This window comes from Parus major, chromosome 5, assembly GCF_001522545.3.
Source record: "Parus major isolate Abel chromosome 5, Parus_major1.1, whole genome shotgun sequence".
Taxonomy (NCBI): Eukaryota; Metazoa; Chordata; class Aves; order Passeriformes; family Paridae; genus Parus; species Parus major.
In genome coordinates, this window is record NC_031774.1 from 60613236 (window position 1) to 60632707 (window position 19472).

General features: G+C 48.2%; 1 protein-coding gene across 1 annotated transcript in view; it reads left to right on the plus strand.

Annotated features, from left to right (window-relative positions):
- Positions 1–19472, plus strand: part of MDGA2 (MAM domain containing glycosylphosphatidylinositol anchor 2) — a 148671-nt gene that overhangs the window by 51903 nt on the left and 77296 nt on the right. The window contains exon 7 of the mRNA XM_033515236.1: positions 14169–14498. Coding sequence (XP_033371127.1) covers positions 14169–14498 — 330 coding nt within the window. The remainder of the gene's footprint in view (positions 1–14168; positions 14499–19472) is intronic.

Here is a 19472-nt window from a genome sequence, read left to right on the forward strand (position 1 = left end):
GTTCAGCATTCAATGTTCAACATTCAACATTTAATATTCAATGTTCAATGTTCAACGTTTAACAGTTCAGCATTCAATGTTTGATGTTCAACATTTAAGAGCTGATGTTCAAAGTTCAACGTTCAACGTTCAACGTTCAATGTTCAACGTTCAGCATTCAATGTTCAAGGTTCATCGTTCAATGTTCAAAGTTCAACATTCTACGTTGTGGGTGTCCTCCATTTCCAGATGGTCCTGGTTGGACTAAATCTTGAAGGTCTCTTTCAACCTTGATCATTCTCTCATTCCAGGATTTCTGGTCATTTCTTAGCGTTGGTTTCCAAAACTTCCAGAGTTCTTGTGCTGGGATCAAAGCCCCGAGGTGGAACAAGGGTGGATTGGTGCCTTTTTGTGTTGGGGAGATGCAGCAGCTTTTCCATGCAAAGTGAAGAGAAATTGGTTTGCTCAGTCTGGAGGGGACTGAGGGGAGACCTCGCTGTGGTCTTCGTCATCCTCCTGAGGAGCAGCTCTGATTTATTGTCCCTGTGACCAGGGACAGGACCCAGGGAGTGCTGAGCTGGGCCAGGGATGGGGTCAGGCTGGAGATCAGGGAAGGTTCTTCCCCCAGAGGGTGGAATGAGCTCTGGAAAAGCTCCCCAGGGAATGGGCACGGCCCCGAGGCTGCCGGAGCTCCAGGAGCGTTTGGGCAGCGCTGCCAGGGATGCCCAGGCTGGGATTGTTGGGGGGTCTGGGCAGGGACAGGATTGGACTCCATGATCCTTGGGAGACCCTTCCCATTTAGGATATTCCAGGTTTCTATGAAATGAACACCAAAGTCCTTGGATGCATCCTGAGCTCCTGGAATTCCCATTGCCTCCTTCCTTCCTCCTTATCTGAAGCTGTTACTGAAATTAAGGCTGGGAATGTCCTCCCTGGTGGGGAGCTTTAGATGGATCCCTGTGCTTTAATTCCCAGAGGTATCAGGAGAAGTGTCTGTCTGAGGTGAAAATAAAAGAGGAGGGTTTGCCCAACAATTGTTCCCAGCTGGAGGGAATCTTTCCCTGCTTGTTTATTCCCTTCTGGAAAATCCCTGGACATAGGCAGTTGGTTTGGATACAGAGCTGGATTGGCATCATCAGAGGGGATTCACCTCCCTGAACCAAACGCTTCGTCTGAACCTCATTTTCCACAATTTAATCTGGGAGTGGTGGTGAAACACAAATTCCAAGCTGTGGGAACTTGAAAGAATAACCTGGGATTAATCAGACCAGGGAAAAACTGATGGATAAAGAGCCAGTGTGGGAATATTCTGGGGGAGCCACATCTTATTGGGCTCTGCTCACTTCTTATTCCCCAGCAGGACGAGGAATTAGGAGCTATTTCTGTCCTGGGGGTCAGGTGGGAGCATTGGATCAGCCTGGACTGGATCAGGAGATGGGCACGGATTTGTTTGGAATACTGTGTTTGAATTTCTGACATTTTTCTCCAAGTTCTGTTGTCATTCCTCGGCTCAAGAACATTGATTTGCTGGGATTTCCATGGGGGTGAGGTGGGGAAGGGGAATTGGGAGTGGAAAACAGCTTGGCATAAGGGAAAGAGGACAAGAACTTGGTGTGAAAAGAAACCTCGGTGTTTTAATTGACCCAGCAGACAGCACCAGCCAGCCCCGAGGAAAAGCCACATCCCCAAATCCCTGCAGACACAAATCCCATGAGACATGGCATCATAATAAAAATCATAATTATATCCCCCTCACATTTTTATTTATAGAAGACGATGCCTGGGAGCTGCAAGATGTTGAACAAAGTCTCATTAAAACACTCAAGGTGGATATTTCCCTTTTTCCTCTCTGCTCTGTGGCCCTTTTAATGCTGAGAAGGGTCCACAATGAGAAGAACCCATTAAATAAACAAAGCTCAGCTCCTTCCTAGCCCCAGTTTTATTATTTCCCCCTTATTATTTCTGTTAAATGGGGAAAACTCTCCTTTAGAAGGAAAAAATGTCCACTCCAGTCTTGGATTTATCTTTGCTGGAAGTGATGCTGAGTTGAGGAGTGAAATACGAGAGAAAAGCAGATTTTGGGTTGACTTTGTGTGTTTATTTCTCAGCATTTTGCCTCATTTTTCTCTCACTTTGGCTCATTTTGCTGTTATGGGTCAGGATTTTCACACAGCAGCTGAGGAGAGAAGAGAATTTGCTGGAAATAGAAACTTCTGAGCCAGGCAGGAGAAGCATTTGGTAAATGGAGTTCCCATCTTGTGTCAGATGCACCCCAAATCCCAGGATTTGAAAATAATCCCCCAATCTGACCCAGAAATAAATGTTTGGTTCCCTCAAAGCACCATCAGGGCACCGAGGTCGTTCTTTCACTTGAAATTTCTCTAAATTTCAGTGTCCTTTTCCGAGTGTGCCTTTGTTGTCTCTGCTTCATTCCATGAATGAAGCATCTCCATGAATTTTTTCTGGATGTTTTCCTACTTTTGTGGCTGCTGGTCACCCACACCTGACTTCAGAGGTGGAGACCGACTTGGGACAAGGAAGATGTGGAGGTGTTGGAGGAGGCCACGGAGCTGGTCCAGGGCTGGAGCTCCTCTGGAGCCAGGCTGGGAGAGCTGGGAATGCTCACCTGGAGAGGAGAAGGATCCAGGGAGAGCTGGGAATGCTCACCTGGAGAGGAGAAGGATCCAGGGAGAGCTGGGAATGCTCACCTGGAGAGGGGAAGGATCCAGGGAGAGCTGGGAATGCTCACCTGGAGAAGGGAAGGATCCAGGGAGAGCTGGGAATGCTCACCTGGAGAGGAGAAGGATCCAGGGAGAGCTCAGAGCCCCTTGCAGGGCCTGCAGGGGCTCCAGGAGAGCTGGAGAGGGACTGGGGACAAGGGATGGAGGGACAGGAGCCAGGGAATGGCTCCCAGTGCCAGAGGGCAGGGATGGGTGGGAGATTGGGAATTGGGAATTGCTGGCTGGGCTGGAATTGCCAGAGCAGCTGTGGCTGCCCCTGGATCCCTGGCAGTGCCCAAGGCCAGGCTGGACATTGGGGCTGGACATTGGGACAGTGGGAGCTGTCCCTGCCATGGCAGGGCTGGCACTGGTGGGGATTTAATGCCCCTTCTAACCCAAACCATTCCAGGATTCTCTGATTCCAAGGTGTATCCTCCATCCAGTAAGAGAGGATAATGCTGGATAACATCTTTGAAGGATACCTGCACATCAGAGTGGGACAGGGAGAGCCACAGAAATGTTTTCCAGGGCTTAAAATCAAGAGCATTGGCAGAGTTGGGAAGGGTTTCAGTCTGTGTAAAAATCATGGAACCATGGAATTGCTGAGGTTGGAAAAGTCCTCCAAGACCATCGAGTCCAACCATCCCCCAGCACTGCCCCATGTCCCCGAGTGCCACATCCACAGGGCTTTAAATCCCGGCAGGAATGGGGGCTCCATCCCATTCCTGGACATTCTGTTCCATTTATTCCCTCCTGAGCCACCGCTCCAATTCCCGTTTTTATTGGATCCCTCCTTCTTTCCCACTGTAGCAGCAGCACGTTTTTAATTCCATTGGACTCTGCCTGTGGGACTTTCATCTTCTGGGAAGTGGAAACCTCATCCTCGGAGTCAATTTTTCCTAGGGGTGGGATTCCCTGTCAGTTGAAATAGAAAATAATGACCGTGCTCAACAGCAGCACAAAAGCTCTTCCCGAACAAAAAGCACTCCAGGGAAATCCCTTTTAAGGCCAGGATTTCTGGAAGTACCTCTGGATTATCCCTCTAAAAACTGTGTGTGAACTGCAGGCGTGGCTGCCAAAAAAAATAAAAATTAAGGAATAAAAATAGAAGGAGGAAGCTCAGATTGGGAAATTATTGAACTTTTGTTGCTTCTTAAATTAAATTAAAACCCTAGGATTTTGTTCTCCACACCTGCCTTCCTTCTGCTTTCCTGTTCCTTATCCCAAAACTTTTGGATGGTCGTCCCCCAGCAGGTCACTCCTGGCAGGAGGGTGAGCGATGGCACACCTGGACTTGTGGTCACTGCCAGGAATCTTCTGGGACTGGCTGGGAATTCTAATATCCTAAAATGTTGGATTTTCAGTGAAACTGGCACAAGGAGCTTTTTCCCATTCGTTCTTTCTGTATCCTGGGAAGGGCTCCCAGGAAGCAGAACTGAATGAATTTTGGGATGTGGATCTGGCACGTGTTACCTGGAATCATCTGGGAATGGTTGGGAATGCTAAAATCCTCAAATGTTGGGTTTTCTGTGGAATTGGCAGAAGGTTTTGGGTTTTTTTCCCTGTCCTTTTTTCTTTTTGTATTCTGGAAAAAGCTCCCAGCAAGTGGGAGAATGGAATAAATTTAGGGATGGGGGTCTGGCACGTGCAGTCACTGCCTGGAATCATCTGGGCTTGGTTGGGAATTCTAAAATGCTAAAATGTTGGATTTTCCATGAAATTGGAGCAGGAGGGGTTTTTTTTGCCATCCATTTTTCCCTCTCTGTATCCTGGGAAAAACTCCCAGCAAGTGGGAGAATGGAATAAATTTTGGGATGAGGGCCCACGGTGGCCTTGGCAGTGCTGGGATAACACCTTGGCTTGATGATCTCCGAGGGCTTTTCCAGCCTTAGTAGTTCTGGTTTTCCATCTTATTTCCTGGCTGGAGAATTCCAGAGGCCTTGGTGAATATCCACAGACATCTCCTCCATGGAGAAACGCCCTCTGTAATGGGATTTCAAAAGGTTTTAACCAAACAAACCTGATCTCCTCACCTGGAGAGCTCCTACAGCCATAAATTCCCAGTGTGCTCCCTAAAAGTTTACAGCTCTGGGAATGAATCTGGGAAAAAGCGGAGCTTTGGAGTTGAATAAATCCATTTATTTTTATTATCTTCCACGGGCTCAGGCCTGTGAGCTCTTCCCAGGTTGGAGGGTCATGGATGAGTTCATAAAAGGCTCTCCTATAAAAACGGAGATGGTTTATTGATCCTTGTGCCCTTTCATTAGGACTCCTTGGAATTTTTGTGAGCTGGAATTTGATTTTGAAGGGTGTTTGCAGCTCTGGGGGACATCATGAGGAGCCTGTTGGGCACCACGTGTCTGGAAGGATTTATCAGGTGGATTTCAGGAGATGGGATTCATCTGACCCCTCTCCTTGTGCTCAGGTGCTCACATTTCTTCCCTGTTGTGTCCCGGGGGTGCTGGGGACAGCGGCTGGAGCTGAGCCCGTGTGTGGCCAGCTGGGAAAGAGGCCAAAGGCACCTGGATTGGATCGGGAACTGTGTGGGAGCAGGGAAGGGACTGTCCTGATTGTCCCCTGTGCTGGAACCGCTGGAGCACCGTGAGGGATGTGTCCAGTTCTGGAGCCCTCCATTCTGGAAGGACCTGGAGGGGCTGGAGCATGTCCAGGGCAGGGAACAGAGCTGGGAAGGGGCTGGAGAATTGCTGAGGGAGCTGGGAAGGGGCTGGAGAATTGCTGAGGGAGCTGGGAAGGGGCTGGAGAATTGCTGAGGGAGCTGGGAAGGGGCTGGAGAATTGCTGAGGGAGCTGGGAAGGGGCTGGAGAATTGCTGAGGGAGCTGGGAAGGGGCTGGAGAATTGCTGAGGGAGCTGGGAAGGGGCTCAGGCTGGAGCAAAGGAGGCTCAGGGGGCCCTTGTGGCTCTGCACAAGTCCCTGGCAGGAGGGGACAGCCGGGGGGGTCGGGCTCTGCTGCCAGGGAACAGGGACAGGAGGAGAGCTCAGGCCTCAGGCTGGGCCAGGGGAGGCTCAGGGTGGACAGCAGCAGGAATTTCCCCATGGAAAGGGCGCTCAGGCCTTGGAAGTGCCCAGGGAGGTTTGCAGTGCCCATCCCTGGAGGTGTCCCAGGAATTGCTGGAGGTGGCACTCGGAGCTCTGGGGACAGGGTGGGCATCGGGCACAGCTGGGACTCGATGACTTTGGAACTATTTTCCAATTTCAGTGATCCTGGGATTCCACTGGAGACAAGGATAAAGGTTATTCTTCCCCTTGATTGGCAGAAGTTATTAATGTTATTAATTACTAAAGCTGATAATTGTTTTGGCAGGGCTTGTGCTGTTCTTTAATATTGTTTTAGATCCTGGCTGTTAGCACACGACAAGATCTGGGTACTTTTACCAACATTTTCTTTTTGGCAGAGAAAATGTTTCATTTTTCCAGGTTTTTTTTCTCCTCTTGGAGGGGGAGGAAACCAAGAGGAAAAGGATGAGTTCACAGTGGTTCCTTCTGATATTCCCAAGGTGCTTTACTGCCCTTGAAATGTGTTTTAAGAGACTTTTCCTGCTGTGTCAGGTAACTGGGACTGGGATTTTTAGGTCTCTGCCCTGTCTGATAAATAATTTTAGGAATTTTAATAGGATCCTGATCTAGTTTTGAGGTATTTAAGAGTGGGAGAAAAAGTGTTGGAGGGAAACGCATCCCATGTTGGAAGAAATCCAAGCTCTAAGGAAATCCCGAACTCCAACAAAGCTGCTGAGCCATCCCAAAAGCAGGAACAGGGATAATCCAGTGTGCAAACCTTGGGAATGCTGAGGTTTCCTCTGAGACTGGGAGAAGAGCTGAGTTTCATGGATAAAGAAAAGAGGGAAGATTTCCAGTGGATCACTTTGGGGCAGGAAAACTCAGCAAGGCGTTTTTGGTTTTTTTTTTTGGGACAGCTTTAGCACAAGAATTAAACTTTGTAAAGGCCCTGGAAAACATCCAGCTGCAACATTCCAAGATTTTGTAATTTGTTTGGCAAGTGCAGAGCTCACTGGGGGTTGTGACAGCTTGTCTGAAGGGTTTCATTTATATTCCAATCCTTGTCTGACTTGTGGCAAGACCCCTGAATTCCCATTTTCTTGTGGGATGGGGCAGCCCCAATCCGCTGTTCCGGCCACGCGTCCATGTCTTGGCAAGCTGGGATTTTGCAGTTTAGGAAAAATTTTGTCTTTTTCCCCCCCCTTTTTCTTCTGCTTGAGGTTCTAAAAGTGACCAAATTCCAGCTGCTAAGCTGTCCCTGTTTCTTCTCAGTCAAATTCCTGCGGATTTTGGAATTTCACTCTCACGTGAATATGTCGGGATCTCATCTACGATCCATCATCTGTATCCCCTTAAAATCAGGGAGGAAACATCTTTCCATCAGGAAAAATGTAAGGACATGTCAATTTCTGTCTCCAAACCCAGTGACACCACTGGGACAGCTCCTGGCTTTTCCTGGGAGCTGAGGATGGGAGGAGGTTTTGGAATTTCCATCCCTGGAGGTCTTCAGGCCTTGGAAAACCACCTGGCGTGAGCTGGAGACCAGAGAAGGAACGTCGTGAGCTCAATCCCACCTGGATATTTCTAGGAATTACAGGATGTTTTGTGCTGGAAGAGATCTTAGACACCATTTATTCCCAACCCCCAACGTCTTTTCTCGCGGTGCCGCCGATTTCTGTAGAATCTTTCCTTCTAAAAGCCGTTAAAAGAGGAACCACGCTGAGCTTCTCCCCCTTTGATCTCGCCTTCATCTCTTTAACGGATCAGATTTGGAGCAAGTTGTAAACTGAAATTTTCATCATTCAAAGGAATCCAAACCTCCCCCTCCTTCAAAAGAGCAGCTCCGAAGGAGCCGGGAGCTAATTAAACCGAGCGCAAGGAAAAACAGGAATAAAAAAAAATCCTTTTCTTTGCAAAATTAGCAGCGGTTTCTAAAAGTGGAGACAAAACCTGAAGTCTCTCCCTGGGATTTGCATTTAAATTGGAAGTGGGAATGCATCTGGCCTTGGAAGTGCCAAATAATTACTTGATATTAAAAAGTTTGGAGATGCTTTAGGAGAAGACGTTTGACATCTTAATTGTTCGGAGAGCTGCTGGAAGTTCAGGATTTCAGAATCTTGCAGCTCAAACCGTGTTGACAGGAGCGGAAGGAGCTGGTGCTGAAATGTTGGGAATGTGGGGCTTTTTTTTAGCAGGAATTTGCTTCAAGCCTGTCTTGGGATGTGAAGGGAGAGCTCGGGAAGGGGCGTTTTCCCGGTTATCTGAGAGTCCTTTCCTCGTGGCTTGGGGAGTGTTGGGAGAGGCTGCTCAAGGGTGGGATGGAGTCACAATCCACAGAATTCTGCCCAAAATGTGTGGATGAGGACAAGGTTTAGTGGTGACCAGAGGGGTGGTGCTGGTGGATGGTTGGACTTGGTGATCTCAGAGGACTTTTCCAACCTGGATAATTCCATGATTCTAAATGCCCAATTTAAGGAATTTGAGACTGGTCCAAGTGGAATCTAAAAACTTGGACTATTTATTTAATTACTCTATTTTTTTTAAATGGTTGTGGAATTATTTTAAATTTCCTCCCAACCCAGATTGGTCCTTATGACCGGAATTGCATCAAGGTTTGGGCTCCTCAGGACAAGGAAGGTGTGGATGTGTGGGAGGAGGCCATGGAGCTGCTCCGAGGGCTGGAGCTGCTCCAAGAGCTGGGAATGCTCACCTGGAGAGGAGAAGGATCCAGGGAGAGCTGGGAATGCTCACCTGGAGAGGAGAAGGATCCAGGGAGAGCTGGGAATGCTCACCTGGAGAGGAGAAGGATCCAGGGAGAGCTCAGAGCCCCTGGCAGGGCCTGAAGGGGCTCCAGGAGAGCTGGAGAGGGACTGGGGACAAGGGATGGAGGGACAGGAGCCAGGGAATGGCTCCCAGTGCCAGAGGGCAGGGATGGATGGGAGATTGGGAATTGGGAATTCCTGTCTGGGCTGGAATTGCCAGAGCAGCTGTGGCTGCCCCTGGATCCCTGGCAGTGCCCAAGGCCAGGCTGGACATTGGGGCTGGACATTGGGACAGTGGGAGCTGTCCCTGCCATGGCTGGGGTGGGATGGGATTTACGGACTCATCCAACCCAAATAATTCTGGAGTTCAGTGCCACACTTTGATTATGCAGAGCTGATACCCACAAACTCTATTATTTGGGGTGTGGTTTTGCTCTTCGATTCATAATTAAGTTTTACAATTAAGCCAGAAATCTGTAATTTCCTCTCCATAATTTTCCTCTCCAATATTTCCTGGTCCATGACAGCAAATGCGAGTTTTTGGCAACAACAAATCCGAGTTTTTGTTGTTCTTCATGCTCTGAACAATGTCAAAATGTTATTTTCATGTAAAGAATTAAGTTTAATGACCACACTGGGATAATCACCAGTGAAAAAGATCTTTTGGACAGTTGTTAAATTGCTTGGATAATGGAGTTTAAGGAAATCCTGGAGAATGTTGAAGACAGACCCAACTTTGTTGCCCACAGCCAATATAAACAAAAATTTGGTGTCTCTTCAGAGCTCGGGATAAAAACTTGGATTTTCCTTTCCTTGATTTGATAGCAGTGGAAAAGTTACTGCCCAGACAGCGGGGAAGGATTTCCTTGGGTTTTTATTCAGTGGGAATGAGGGGCTCGGGCAGTAAATTAATCCATTTAGGCTGAAATTCCAGATAAAACTAAATATGGAGTGCAGGGCTCCTCCCATGTGGGTTACTGGAGAAGATTTTGTTGTTTCATCCATTATCACATCATTCCAGAATGGTTTGGCCAGGCTGGATTGGGCTTGGAGCCACCTGGGACAGTGGAAGGTGTCCCTGTTCATGGGGTTGGGACTGGATTTCCAACCCAATCCACCCTGGGTCGAATTCTGGGATCTTTGGCCATTTCCTTGCTGTTTCTCTGCAGTCCATTGTCCCTAAAAATTAGTCGGAGAATCTTACCCAGGATCACAAACTGGTTTTCCCACATGTGAGAAGGAAACAGGAAGGGATCAGGGACACCTGGACACCAGGAAAGGTTTCCTGGCTTCTCTGACCCAGCTCACAGTGAGATCCAGGAGATCTCAGAATTCCCAGTGATTTTGGGGGATCCTGGAAGTGAGGTGGGGCTGGGCATGATGGAATATGGGAAATTTCCGTTCTGGGTGCTGAGGGCCAGGCAGGATTCTGAGCTCCCCAAACCTCCCAGATCTGCTCCAGGACCGTGCAGGGCTCCACATCTGCTTGGGTGAAGTTCTCCTCTTGCTCACTGTGAATGGGTCAAAACAAAATCCCTGACAAAAAATGAAGGGGAAGAACCGAAATGACTCCAAACCTCCTCTGGGAAGTGATGGTTAAAATCTGAAATTTGGGGTTTTGCTGCTCCATGGCCCTGCTGTCACAGGTTAAACACAGACAGAACCATCAGCAACCCCAAATCCCAACATTCCCTGTGTCCTGTATCCACTTGGGAAGCAGCCAGGGGTCCACAATTCTTGTGTCAAAGCCTAAAAATGGGGCAGAAAATGGTGCAGAACTCGACGTATTTAATGGCAGTGTTTGAGGAAACTGAAAAATGGTGAGGCAGGAGCGTTCTGAGGCATTAAAGGAAAATTTGGGGTTGATCAGGGAGGGGGTGGGAAAAATCCAGCTGAACCTGATGAATGCAAATAGGCCTTGCTTGAGATCCTGAACCGCATTTTGTTACTTTGAAAATATAATTAATGAGGGAGGGCAGGGACTGTTTGTGAGGAGTTTGAGGACAAAAGTTGTTTCATCTCGGGTTGTTTTGATCACATCCTCATTCTTTGGGGCCTCTTCGGAGCGAGGCTGGCACTTTGCTGAGTCTCAAAGAACAGTTACAGATTTATTTGCACATTTGCTGCTCCTTCAGAGCTCCATGTGCTGGTGGCGTTCCCAAAAATCTGCTGGGAAGGGTCTGCAGCAGCATCGCCCATGTTTTCCTGGTTAATCAGAGAATCCTGGAATGGTTTGGGTGGGAAGTGGCTTTAAAGATGATTCCATGCCCCCCTCCCACTCTCCCAGGCTGCTCCAAACCCCAGTGCCCAACCTGGCCTTGGGCACTCCCGACTCCTTCCCAGCCCCATCCCCACCCTCCCAGTCAGGAATTCCTTCCCAACATCCCATTGAATCTCTTTCATAACCATTTATCTCATTTGTAACCATTCCCCCTCATCTCTGCCTGCCTAAAAACCCCTTAACCTTATATTTCTCTTCTATTTCTGTGTCTCACCCCATGGAAACTTCTCAGCGATGCCTAAAATGTAACTGATGACACAAAATCCATGGCATGGCTCAATTTTCTTGGCATTTTGGAATGCCCTCCTGGAAATTTCCTCCTGGAAACAGAGGTCCAGGAATCTACAAATGAGGAAAATCCAAGCCATGGTTTTAATGGATTGCTGGATGGAGGAAATGATACAAAAACTCCTTTTCCTTTACCTGGTGGTTTTGTATCAAGCTCAACTTCGATGTTCCCAACGTGGTTGAAATCGGGAAGGTCTGAAGGGATTTTGGGAACCTCATGCAGAGTCATGGAATGGTTTGGGTTGGAAGAACCTTAAAGACCATCCAGTTCCGACCCCCTTTCTGCTGGCAAAAAACAGCTTTGATCCAAATTTTGAGGTTCTGCCCCCTTTTCTTACCTTGGAATCGTTGTTTTTCCACAAAGGAAAGTTACCCTGACTTCCCTGCTAGACTTTGTTCAGTCCTAGGCAGGAGAAACTGCTGAAAACTCAGAAATAAAAATAGTTTATTGAGGTTATGAGCAACTAATTTGGGCTGAAACGTCGCTCTGGTCGTGCCCATCGATTTTTTTTCTTTTTTGGTTTTCCCCTGCCTGAAAAGGATCTGCATAAAATATTGAGGGGTTTTGTGTGTGTAAGCATTGTTTGAGCTGTTATTTCCACACAAAAAAAAGAGCTCAGCTCGTGCCTCAGAGTTTAATTCCGTGGCAGTTTCCAACTGGTTCATCCTCGTGATTCCGACTCGGCAGTGCTGATTCCTGGGAATTGGCCGAGGCTTTCCCAAGGGAAGGAGAACTGCTCTGTGAGGAAAAGTGCAAAAAATTCCATCTTGATTAAAGCCATGAAACTTCCTTGAGTAAATATAAGTAAATGAATAATGTAAATAACTTAAATTATAAATGAATAAATAAAGTCAACCCATTGGATACTTCAAGATGTGGTTGGAGCTAGGGAGCAGCATCCAAAATGATGCTTTTCCTAGAAAAACACCAAATTTTCCATTCTCTCCTTAAAAAGTTCGCCTTCCTCAATGGAAGAAGCCTCTCCTTCCCTGTGGGAATGAGGGTAAATAGCTCAAATTCAGGCTTTTCCCCCAACTTAGAAAAGACAACCAAGTAAATAAATAAATGTGAATTCTTTTCCCAGTTCTGGAAGTGTAAATCCTTTTCCAGGGGCTGGGAGTGCTCATCCAGCGTGGAATTTGCAAGTCCCAAAGAGTTGCGTTGTTCAAGGAGATACCGAATTACCAAACATTGAGTCTGAGTTAGCAAAACTGAGCCTGAATTGCCAAAATTGAGTTTGAATAGGCAAAATTGAGTTGGAACTAATGAAACTGAGTCGGAATAAGCAAAATTGAGTCTGAATTCAAATTTTCACCACCCGTGGATGGAGCAGATGGAGATTTTTTAGTACTGTCTAAAGTATGGAATCTCTAGAACTTTCCAGGGCCTGAAGGGGCTCCAGGAGAGCTGGAGAGGAACTGGGGACAAGGGATGGAGGGACAGGACACAGGGAATGGCTCCCAGTGCCAGAGGGCAGGGATGGATGGGAGATTGGGAATTGGGAATTGCTGGCTGGTCTGGAATTGCCAGAGCAGCTGTGGCTGCCCCTGGATCCCTGGCAGTGCCCAAGGCCAGGCTGGACATTGGGGCTGGACATTGGGACAGTGGGAGCTGTCCCTGCCATGGAATAAGTGGAAATCAGATGGGATTTAAGGTCCCTCCCAACCCAAACCATTGTGGAATTCTGTGAAATGGATCCAGGACAGAGAGAACGGGGAGAGAAACCCAGGGAATTGGGAAACCTAGCAGAAGAAATCACCATGAAAGGTGGATATCAATCTTTATCTTCAGTCCTTCCACCCAGCCTGCGGATTTGTACAATTTCTAATCAGTATTTTTGCTTTGTTTTCCATCTGGATGGAAAAAAAGCTTGGCTAAACCTATAGACACATCCTTTGGCACAGCTCTGTTGGGGAAGAAGGGATTTTAGGATTGTGTCAGGAGCATTTTACATTCAGTTCTTCAAAAAGCTGTGTGCTGGAGAGGTTAAATGGCTGATCCTGAAGCATTCTCCCAAAAATCAGGATCATCCCAACCCTCAGGTCCTTGATGTCAATGGGTGTGGGGTTTGGGGGAGTTTTGGGTTCATTTAATGAAAGCTGAGTTGAGTGAGATGCAGGAAAATTTTCTTCTTGGAGACTGAGGATGGAATGCCAGGATAAGATGCTCCTTTAGGAGGAAGATGGTGGGAAATGAGGTTTTCCAGAGATGCTGTGTCCCTGTGTAGGTTTTCCCCCCAAAATTTCCCATCTGGAACCTCGAAATTTCCTTATCTCTGGTGGGAGGTAGAGAATTAATTGGATTTGTAGTGGAGGTGTGAATAGTCTTGGATGCAGGAGAGATTCCAGATGGATTTGAGGTGACCTCACTGGTTGTATCAGTGATTTTAGGGTTCCCCTTTTCTGGTGCTCTGACAGGACAGGGATGAGGAAAAGCCTGGAAATCCCTCCAGATATGGAAAACAATCCCTGAAATCTCAGGAATTATTTTGGTTGGCAGCAGCTCAGCCCAATTTAGGTGCTGGCACTTCCTATTTTCCATTGTGGAGGTGACAGCACTTCAGAGCTGCATTATCCATGATGGAATTTAATCAGGATTTGGGATTCTGGGGGAAAATTATCCATGTGTTTAACACGAGCTTTGGAAGATCCAAAGGTTAGGGTTAGGTTTAGGGTTAGGGGTTCCACCAAAGAATCCCAGGGTTTTTGGGGTGGGAAGAAACCTTCAAGTTCATCCTATTCCATCCCATGAGCAAGGACACCTTCCACCATGCCAGGCTGTCCCAAGCCATGTCCAACTCATGGCCTTGAGTTTTTCCAGGGATGGAGCATCCGTTGGCTCTCTGGGGAACCTGTGCCAGTGTTTCATCCTAAAATCAGATAAAATCTCCACCTGATATCTCCCTTTCCCACAAAAAAAGCTCAGCTCATGTCTCAGAATTCAATCCTGTGCCAGTTTCCAGCTGGTTCATTCTCATGATTCCAAGTTGGTGCTGTGCAGATTCCTGGGAATAAAATCAAATCCTGTGGCTGCAGCCCCTTTAAAAAACACATTTAGGCCTCCAGTGAAGCCAGATTTCTGCTTTATTACAGAAAACTGTTCTTTTTTTTGGTGTTTCAGCCTTAAAAAAAGGACGCTTTTGGATCACCCCTGACCCGTACCACAAAGATGACAACATCCAGATCGGGCGGGAGGTGAAGATCTCGTGCCAGGTGGAGGCCATCCCCTCGGAGGAGCTCACCTTCAGCTGGTTCAAGAACGGGCGGCCGCTGCGCAGCTCGGAGAGGATGGTGATCACCCAGACCGACCCCGACGTCTCCCCCGGCACCACCAACCTGGACATCATCGACCTCAAGTTCACGGATTTCGGGACCTACACGTGCGTGGCGTCCCTCAAGGGAGGCGGCATCTCAGACATCAGCATCGATGTCAACATCTCCAGCAGCACAGGTGAGCAGCAGCTCCTCGGGCTGGGGTTTGGGTGGGTGAAGGAGCCCTGTGGTGGAAAATGTTGTGTGGAGACCTCCCAGAACATTCCAGGGGCTTCGGGGAGGGAATGTTCATCAGGAACTGGGGACAGGACACAGGGAATGGCTTCCACTGCCAGAGGGCAGGGATGGATGGGAGATTGGGAATTGGGAATTGCTGGCTGGGCTGGAATTGCCAGAGCAGCTGTGGCTGCCCCTGGATCCCTGGCAGTGCCCAAGGCCAGGCTGGACATTGGGGCTGGACATTGGGACAGTGGGAGGTGGCACTGGATGAGATTTAATGCCTGTTGCATCCCAAACCATTCCATGATTCCATGATTTTACTATCAGGAAAAGATCCAGGAGGATTCTTAGGGGGGAAAAAAACAACTTTGGAATGATGGATGAGCATTCCATGCAAACTTTGTCACCTGCCTGCCCAGGTGGAGCAAACAGTTCTGTGTGTGCACTCATGCATCCAAAAACTACTGAATTCCCTGGACTTCCCTGGGAATCCTTGGGAAAACCGATGGGATTTCCTGGAAACTTGTATTAGTTGGCCTTTCTTGTCAGCTCGCCACAATCCCTGCAGGAAACGATGAATTCCGTCACCTCTTAAATTTCCTGTCCTGGAACGCTCCAGAAAATCAGGAAAAGGGGGAAGAGAACGTGGAATTTGAGCTCAGCCTTTTTTAGCATCCGAACAGGAATTCTGCTCTTGGAATGACTTCATTACCCAGCCAAGTGGAAGCTGAAATAGTTGCAGTGCTTTGAAGGTCATTACTGATTCATCAAGATTCATTACTGCTCTGCTAATTAGGAACAGAAGGCCCAGGCACAAACACATTTCCCAAATGCCAGGACTTGCAGGCATTTATTAACGTCCCTCTGGATGTCTGGGATGGATGGGGGGGAATTTCCTCTTCCTGGTGTTTGTGCAGCTCCTCCCGGAGTGGGGCAGGAGGGGCTGTGTCGAATCCTAAGGAAGGAGGAGATCCATGAATTCTCCAGGAGGTTGGGAAGGGATGTGTGGTTCTGGAATGGCTCATGTTTATCGGGAATATTTTATTTTTTTTTTTCTCCCCTTGACATTTTCAGCAGGAAAACCAGGGATTTATGTCCTGAGTATCTTACATAAATGGACCTGAAGTAATCCCCTGTCTGCTCCCCCCATATCTCAATAAAATAGGTCAGGGAAGAGTGGGAATCAAGACTCGAACGTGGAATATCTGCCCTAGAAAAGCCCTGTCATCCATAAAACCCACCCTGGGCAAATGTTACTGAGAGCCAGGCTGGGTTTTTCGGGAGATGTGAGATCATGTCATGGAAACCTAGAGGCAGAAGATGCTAAAAAAGCACCGAGATGTTAAAAAAGCAGCAAAAACCTCGATAAAGTGGGTTTGTGGTAAGCGAAAAAAGAAGAGGTGGATCGGAGGGTGTCAGCCTGTGCCAGGGATTTTTCCTCTGCCTCAAATATTGGATTGAAGCAGGAAGAATCAACTTTGGAATTGGGATGGTTTGCTCTGTGTCAGGACACTGCTTCTGTTCCCAAAAATCAGCATTATTCCCTGCTGGCTCATTCCCTTTCTACCATTTCCCCGGAGACATCACTGAGCAGGGAAGAGATTTGATATTTGGGGGTATTTTCCTTTATTCCCTGGTTTTGCTGCTCTGAATTGCCACAGACAGGTCTGGCAGAAGCGCTGATCCCTCTTTTCCTAAGGGAGTCCTTCCTGTGGCTCATTCCCACCCCGTGTGTGTGGGCACAGCCAGATGTCCCACCTGGAAAAACATCCAACAAGGATGAGCCTGAGGGTGTGCTGAGCTTGGGCCACCTCAGGATGGGAACATCCCTCAGCAGGACACGGATTTTGGATCCCCAGGGCAGCCTGGAGGCCTCCAGATCTCACAGAATCATGGAATTGTGGAATCATGGAATAATGGAACTGCTTGGATTGGATTGGAAGGGGTCTTTGAGTTTGAGGGGCCACCTTCCTCTATCCCATCTTGCTCCAATACTTCTAGGGAGAAATTTGGCTTTCCATAAATTCTGCTACATCCAGGCAGAGAAATTCTTGGAGAACTGCTCCGTGTGAGGCTCTGTGATATGAAAAGGGCTTCCCTGTCAAGCTAATCAGCTCTCCATTAAATAATGAATTAATTAGAGCTGCAGGCTGCCGTTCCAGGACCTGCAGCCTTGATCTGGTGGTGCCACAGGAGTCCTCTGGTCATCCTGTTCCTGCTTTGATGAGACATGAAAGAGACCTTGATTCCAGCTCGGAATGTTTGTTGGAATCACAGCCGGTTGCATAACGAGGATGTGGGGTTTGGGAGGTAATTAGTGGCTAATTAAGATATTTGTAAACCTTAAGCACCGTCCAGAGTGGATCGTTGTCGGCGCCCTCAGGAAACAGAGGCCTTTGGTTATTGCAGCAAATGGATGGGATTGGTGAGCTGTTATCCTTGGAATTTATCTTGGGAAGGAGCAGGAGGGACAGAAAAACGCCGTATTTTGTTAAATATCTTTGTCTTTTATAGTTCCCTTTTCGTGCTTAATGTGCGGAGTTTTCCTTAATTCCATCCTTGGGAGCTCCTTCCTGTCCTGCTCTGTTTTCCCTTGGGAAATCCGATTTCTCTGGGATAAATCCTGGGTTGATTCCAGCAGGATTTCTGGGAGCTGACACCCTGGGGTGGCAGAGGATGGACTCCTCATCCCGTGGTTCTCCTCATCCTTGGGTGCTCCTCGGCACGGCTCCTGCAAAAGCTCTGGAATTCATTTCCCTCATTTGCTGCTGGCTCTGAATGTTCTGGCTTTTAAATGTTCCTCTTTCCCCTGGCTGCAGAGCAAGGTGGTGGTTTAGGGCTTTAGTGCTGGCTTCCAGGCACTGATCCTGGAATTATTTCCCTGCCTGGACAGAGTTTTTGTCCAAAAATGAGGATCATCCCAGCCCTCAGGACTGGACTCTTTGTCCAAGGCCTCGCCATCACTTCAGGGTGAGAGGAAACGGCCACAGAGATGGTTTAAATTGGATCTTAGGGAAAATTCCTTCTCAGAAAGGGTGGAAAGGCTGTGCAGGGGAGTTCTCTTCCCTGGAAACGTTCAGGGAATGTGTGGATGCGGCACTTGGGGCTGGTGGTGGCCACGGTGCTGGTTGATGGTTGGACTTGGTGATCTTGGAGGGCTTTTCCAGTTTAAAGGATTCTGTGATTCCATAAAATCCATGGTGGATATTGTGTCCTCATGTGCATTTAGGAGTGGTTTGTGCTCCAGAAAACATGGAATTTCCCCTTTGGAATTGGGACCTTGACTGGGGGAACACAGGAGCTGGAATGGCGGGACAGCACCTGTGAAATCCAGCCAGGAATTCCTGACAGGAATTCCATTTCCCTTCCTCACCAGTGCCTTGATGGGCCCTCTTCCATGGGGATGAAAAGCCATGGAAAGGGTAAAGGAAATTCTCCAGAGTTTTCTTGGCTTCAGCTGCTTTTCCAATCATTTTCCTGGATCAGCAAATCTTTCCTTGGGTTCTTCTCTCACCTCTTCCAGCAGCAGCTCCTCGGCGTTCCTCAACATTTCTCCCAAAAACCCACAGCAGCTGAGCAGTTCCAGCCTCTGTTTACAGACAGCAGCAGCACAATTATCCCTCAGGAATAATTATCCCTCGCTGCCCTTCCCGGGCAGAATGATCTTCCTCAAATCCATTTTGTGCCCCGGCTCAGCCCTGTCTTAACTCCAGCATCGCGTCAGGCCGTGAATCATGAGCTGGGCCCAAACTGCAGCTCTCGGGCAGAGGATGATTAATCCCGGCCACTCAGCCCTTCAAATTCATAAATATTGCAGAAGTAGGACACACAAATAACTTCGTTCTCCCTTCAGCCGGCACAGCGCCGATTCCTCAATATTCCTGAGCCAGGCTGGGTTTGAATTCCTTGGATAATGAGAATTCCAACAGCTCCTTGGGGAGGTTCTCTCTGGGTGATCTCCAGTTTGGATGATTTCTTGATGTGCTGCTCAAACACTCCTTTGCTCTGCTTGATCCTAATTATTAGGATGAATCCATGTGGAGCAGCCTGGCCAGGTTTTCCCAGGATTTTTCCCTGTCGCTGACAGGAGTTGCTCCAAGGAAATGGTTTCCCAAAGGCTCCCAAGGATAGGGAAGTGACAGCAGCCCCCCAAAATCCCCAGGGAAGAGCTCAGCAGTGATGCCACCACTTGTAGGGGCTTCTTGTCCACCTCTGATTGTCCTGGAACCATGGAATACTTTGGGAAGGGATCCATCCCGCCTCCATGGGCAGGGATGTTTTAACGGGATCAGAGCGCCTCTGAAGGATTTCTCTGTTGGCAGCTTCTTGCCTCTGCCAGCGGCTCTCTGGCATTTAATTAATCCGTCTGATCCGTTAATTAAGCTGGAATTTGATCCATCAGGACTTCCGAGAGCTCGAGTAGAACTAAAAACACCCCAAATACACAAGGAACGAACATATTAGGCTCAGGAAATTGTTGTTGTGGGGTTTTTTCTCATAAATAGCTGTCTTGTTCTGTCCCCATCCTCCTCTAGACCATGCTGGACAATGGATCCTCGGGAATTACTCTGGAACTGCCACAGGAGAGCAGCTGGAAGAGTTCCTGTCTGGTTTTCCAGTGACAGGAATGTCTGGGGAGCAGAACTCAGAGGACAGGAGAGCAGTGACCTCCTGCCACCTCAGCTCGCGCTGGATCAGCAGCCTGGGGAGGTCTCAGACGTTTGATTTAAAACCTGGTTGGACAGAGATCAGATCCTGCTCACCATGGGCCACTGCCCACTCACAGGGTGACAATGTGGCTTTAAATCGGTGCTACCAGAGTGCCACCAAGGCTTTTGTCCTCTGAGTGTCACCAGAGCTTCTTGTCCTCTGAGTGTCACCAGAGCTTCTTGTCCTCTGAGTGTCACCAGAGCTTTTTGTCCTCTGAGTGTCA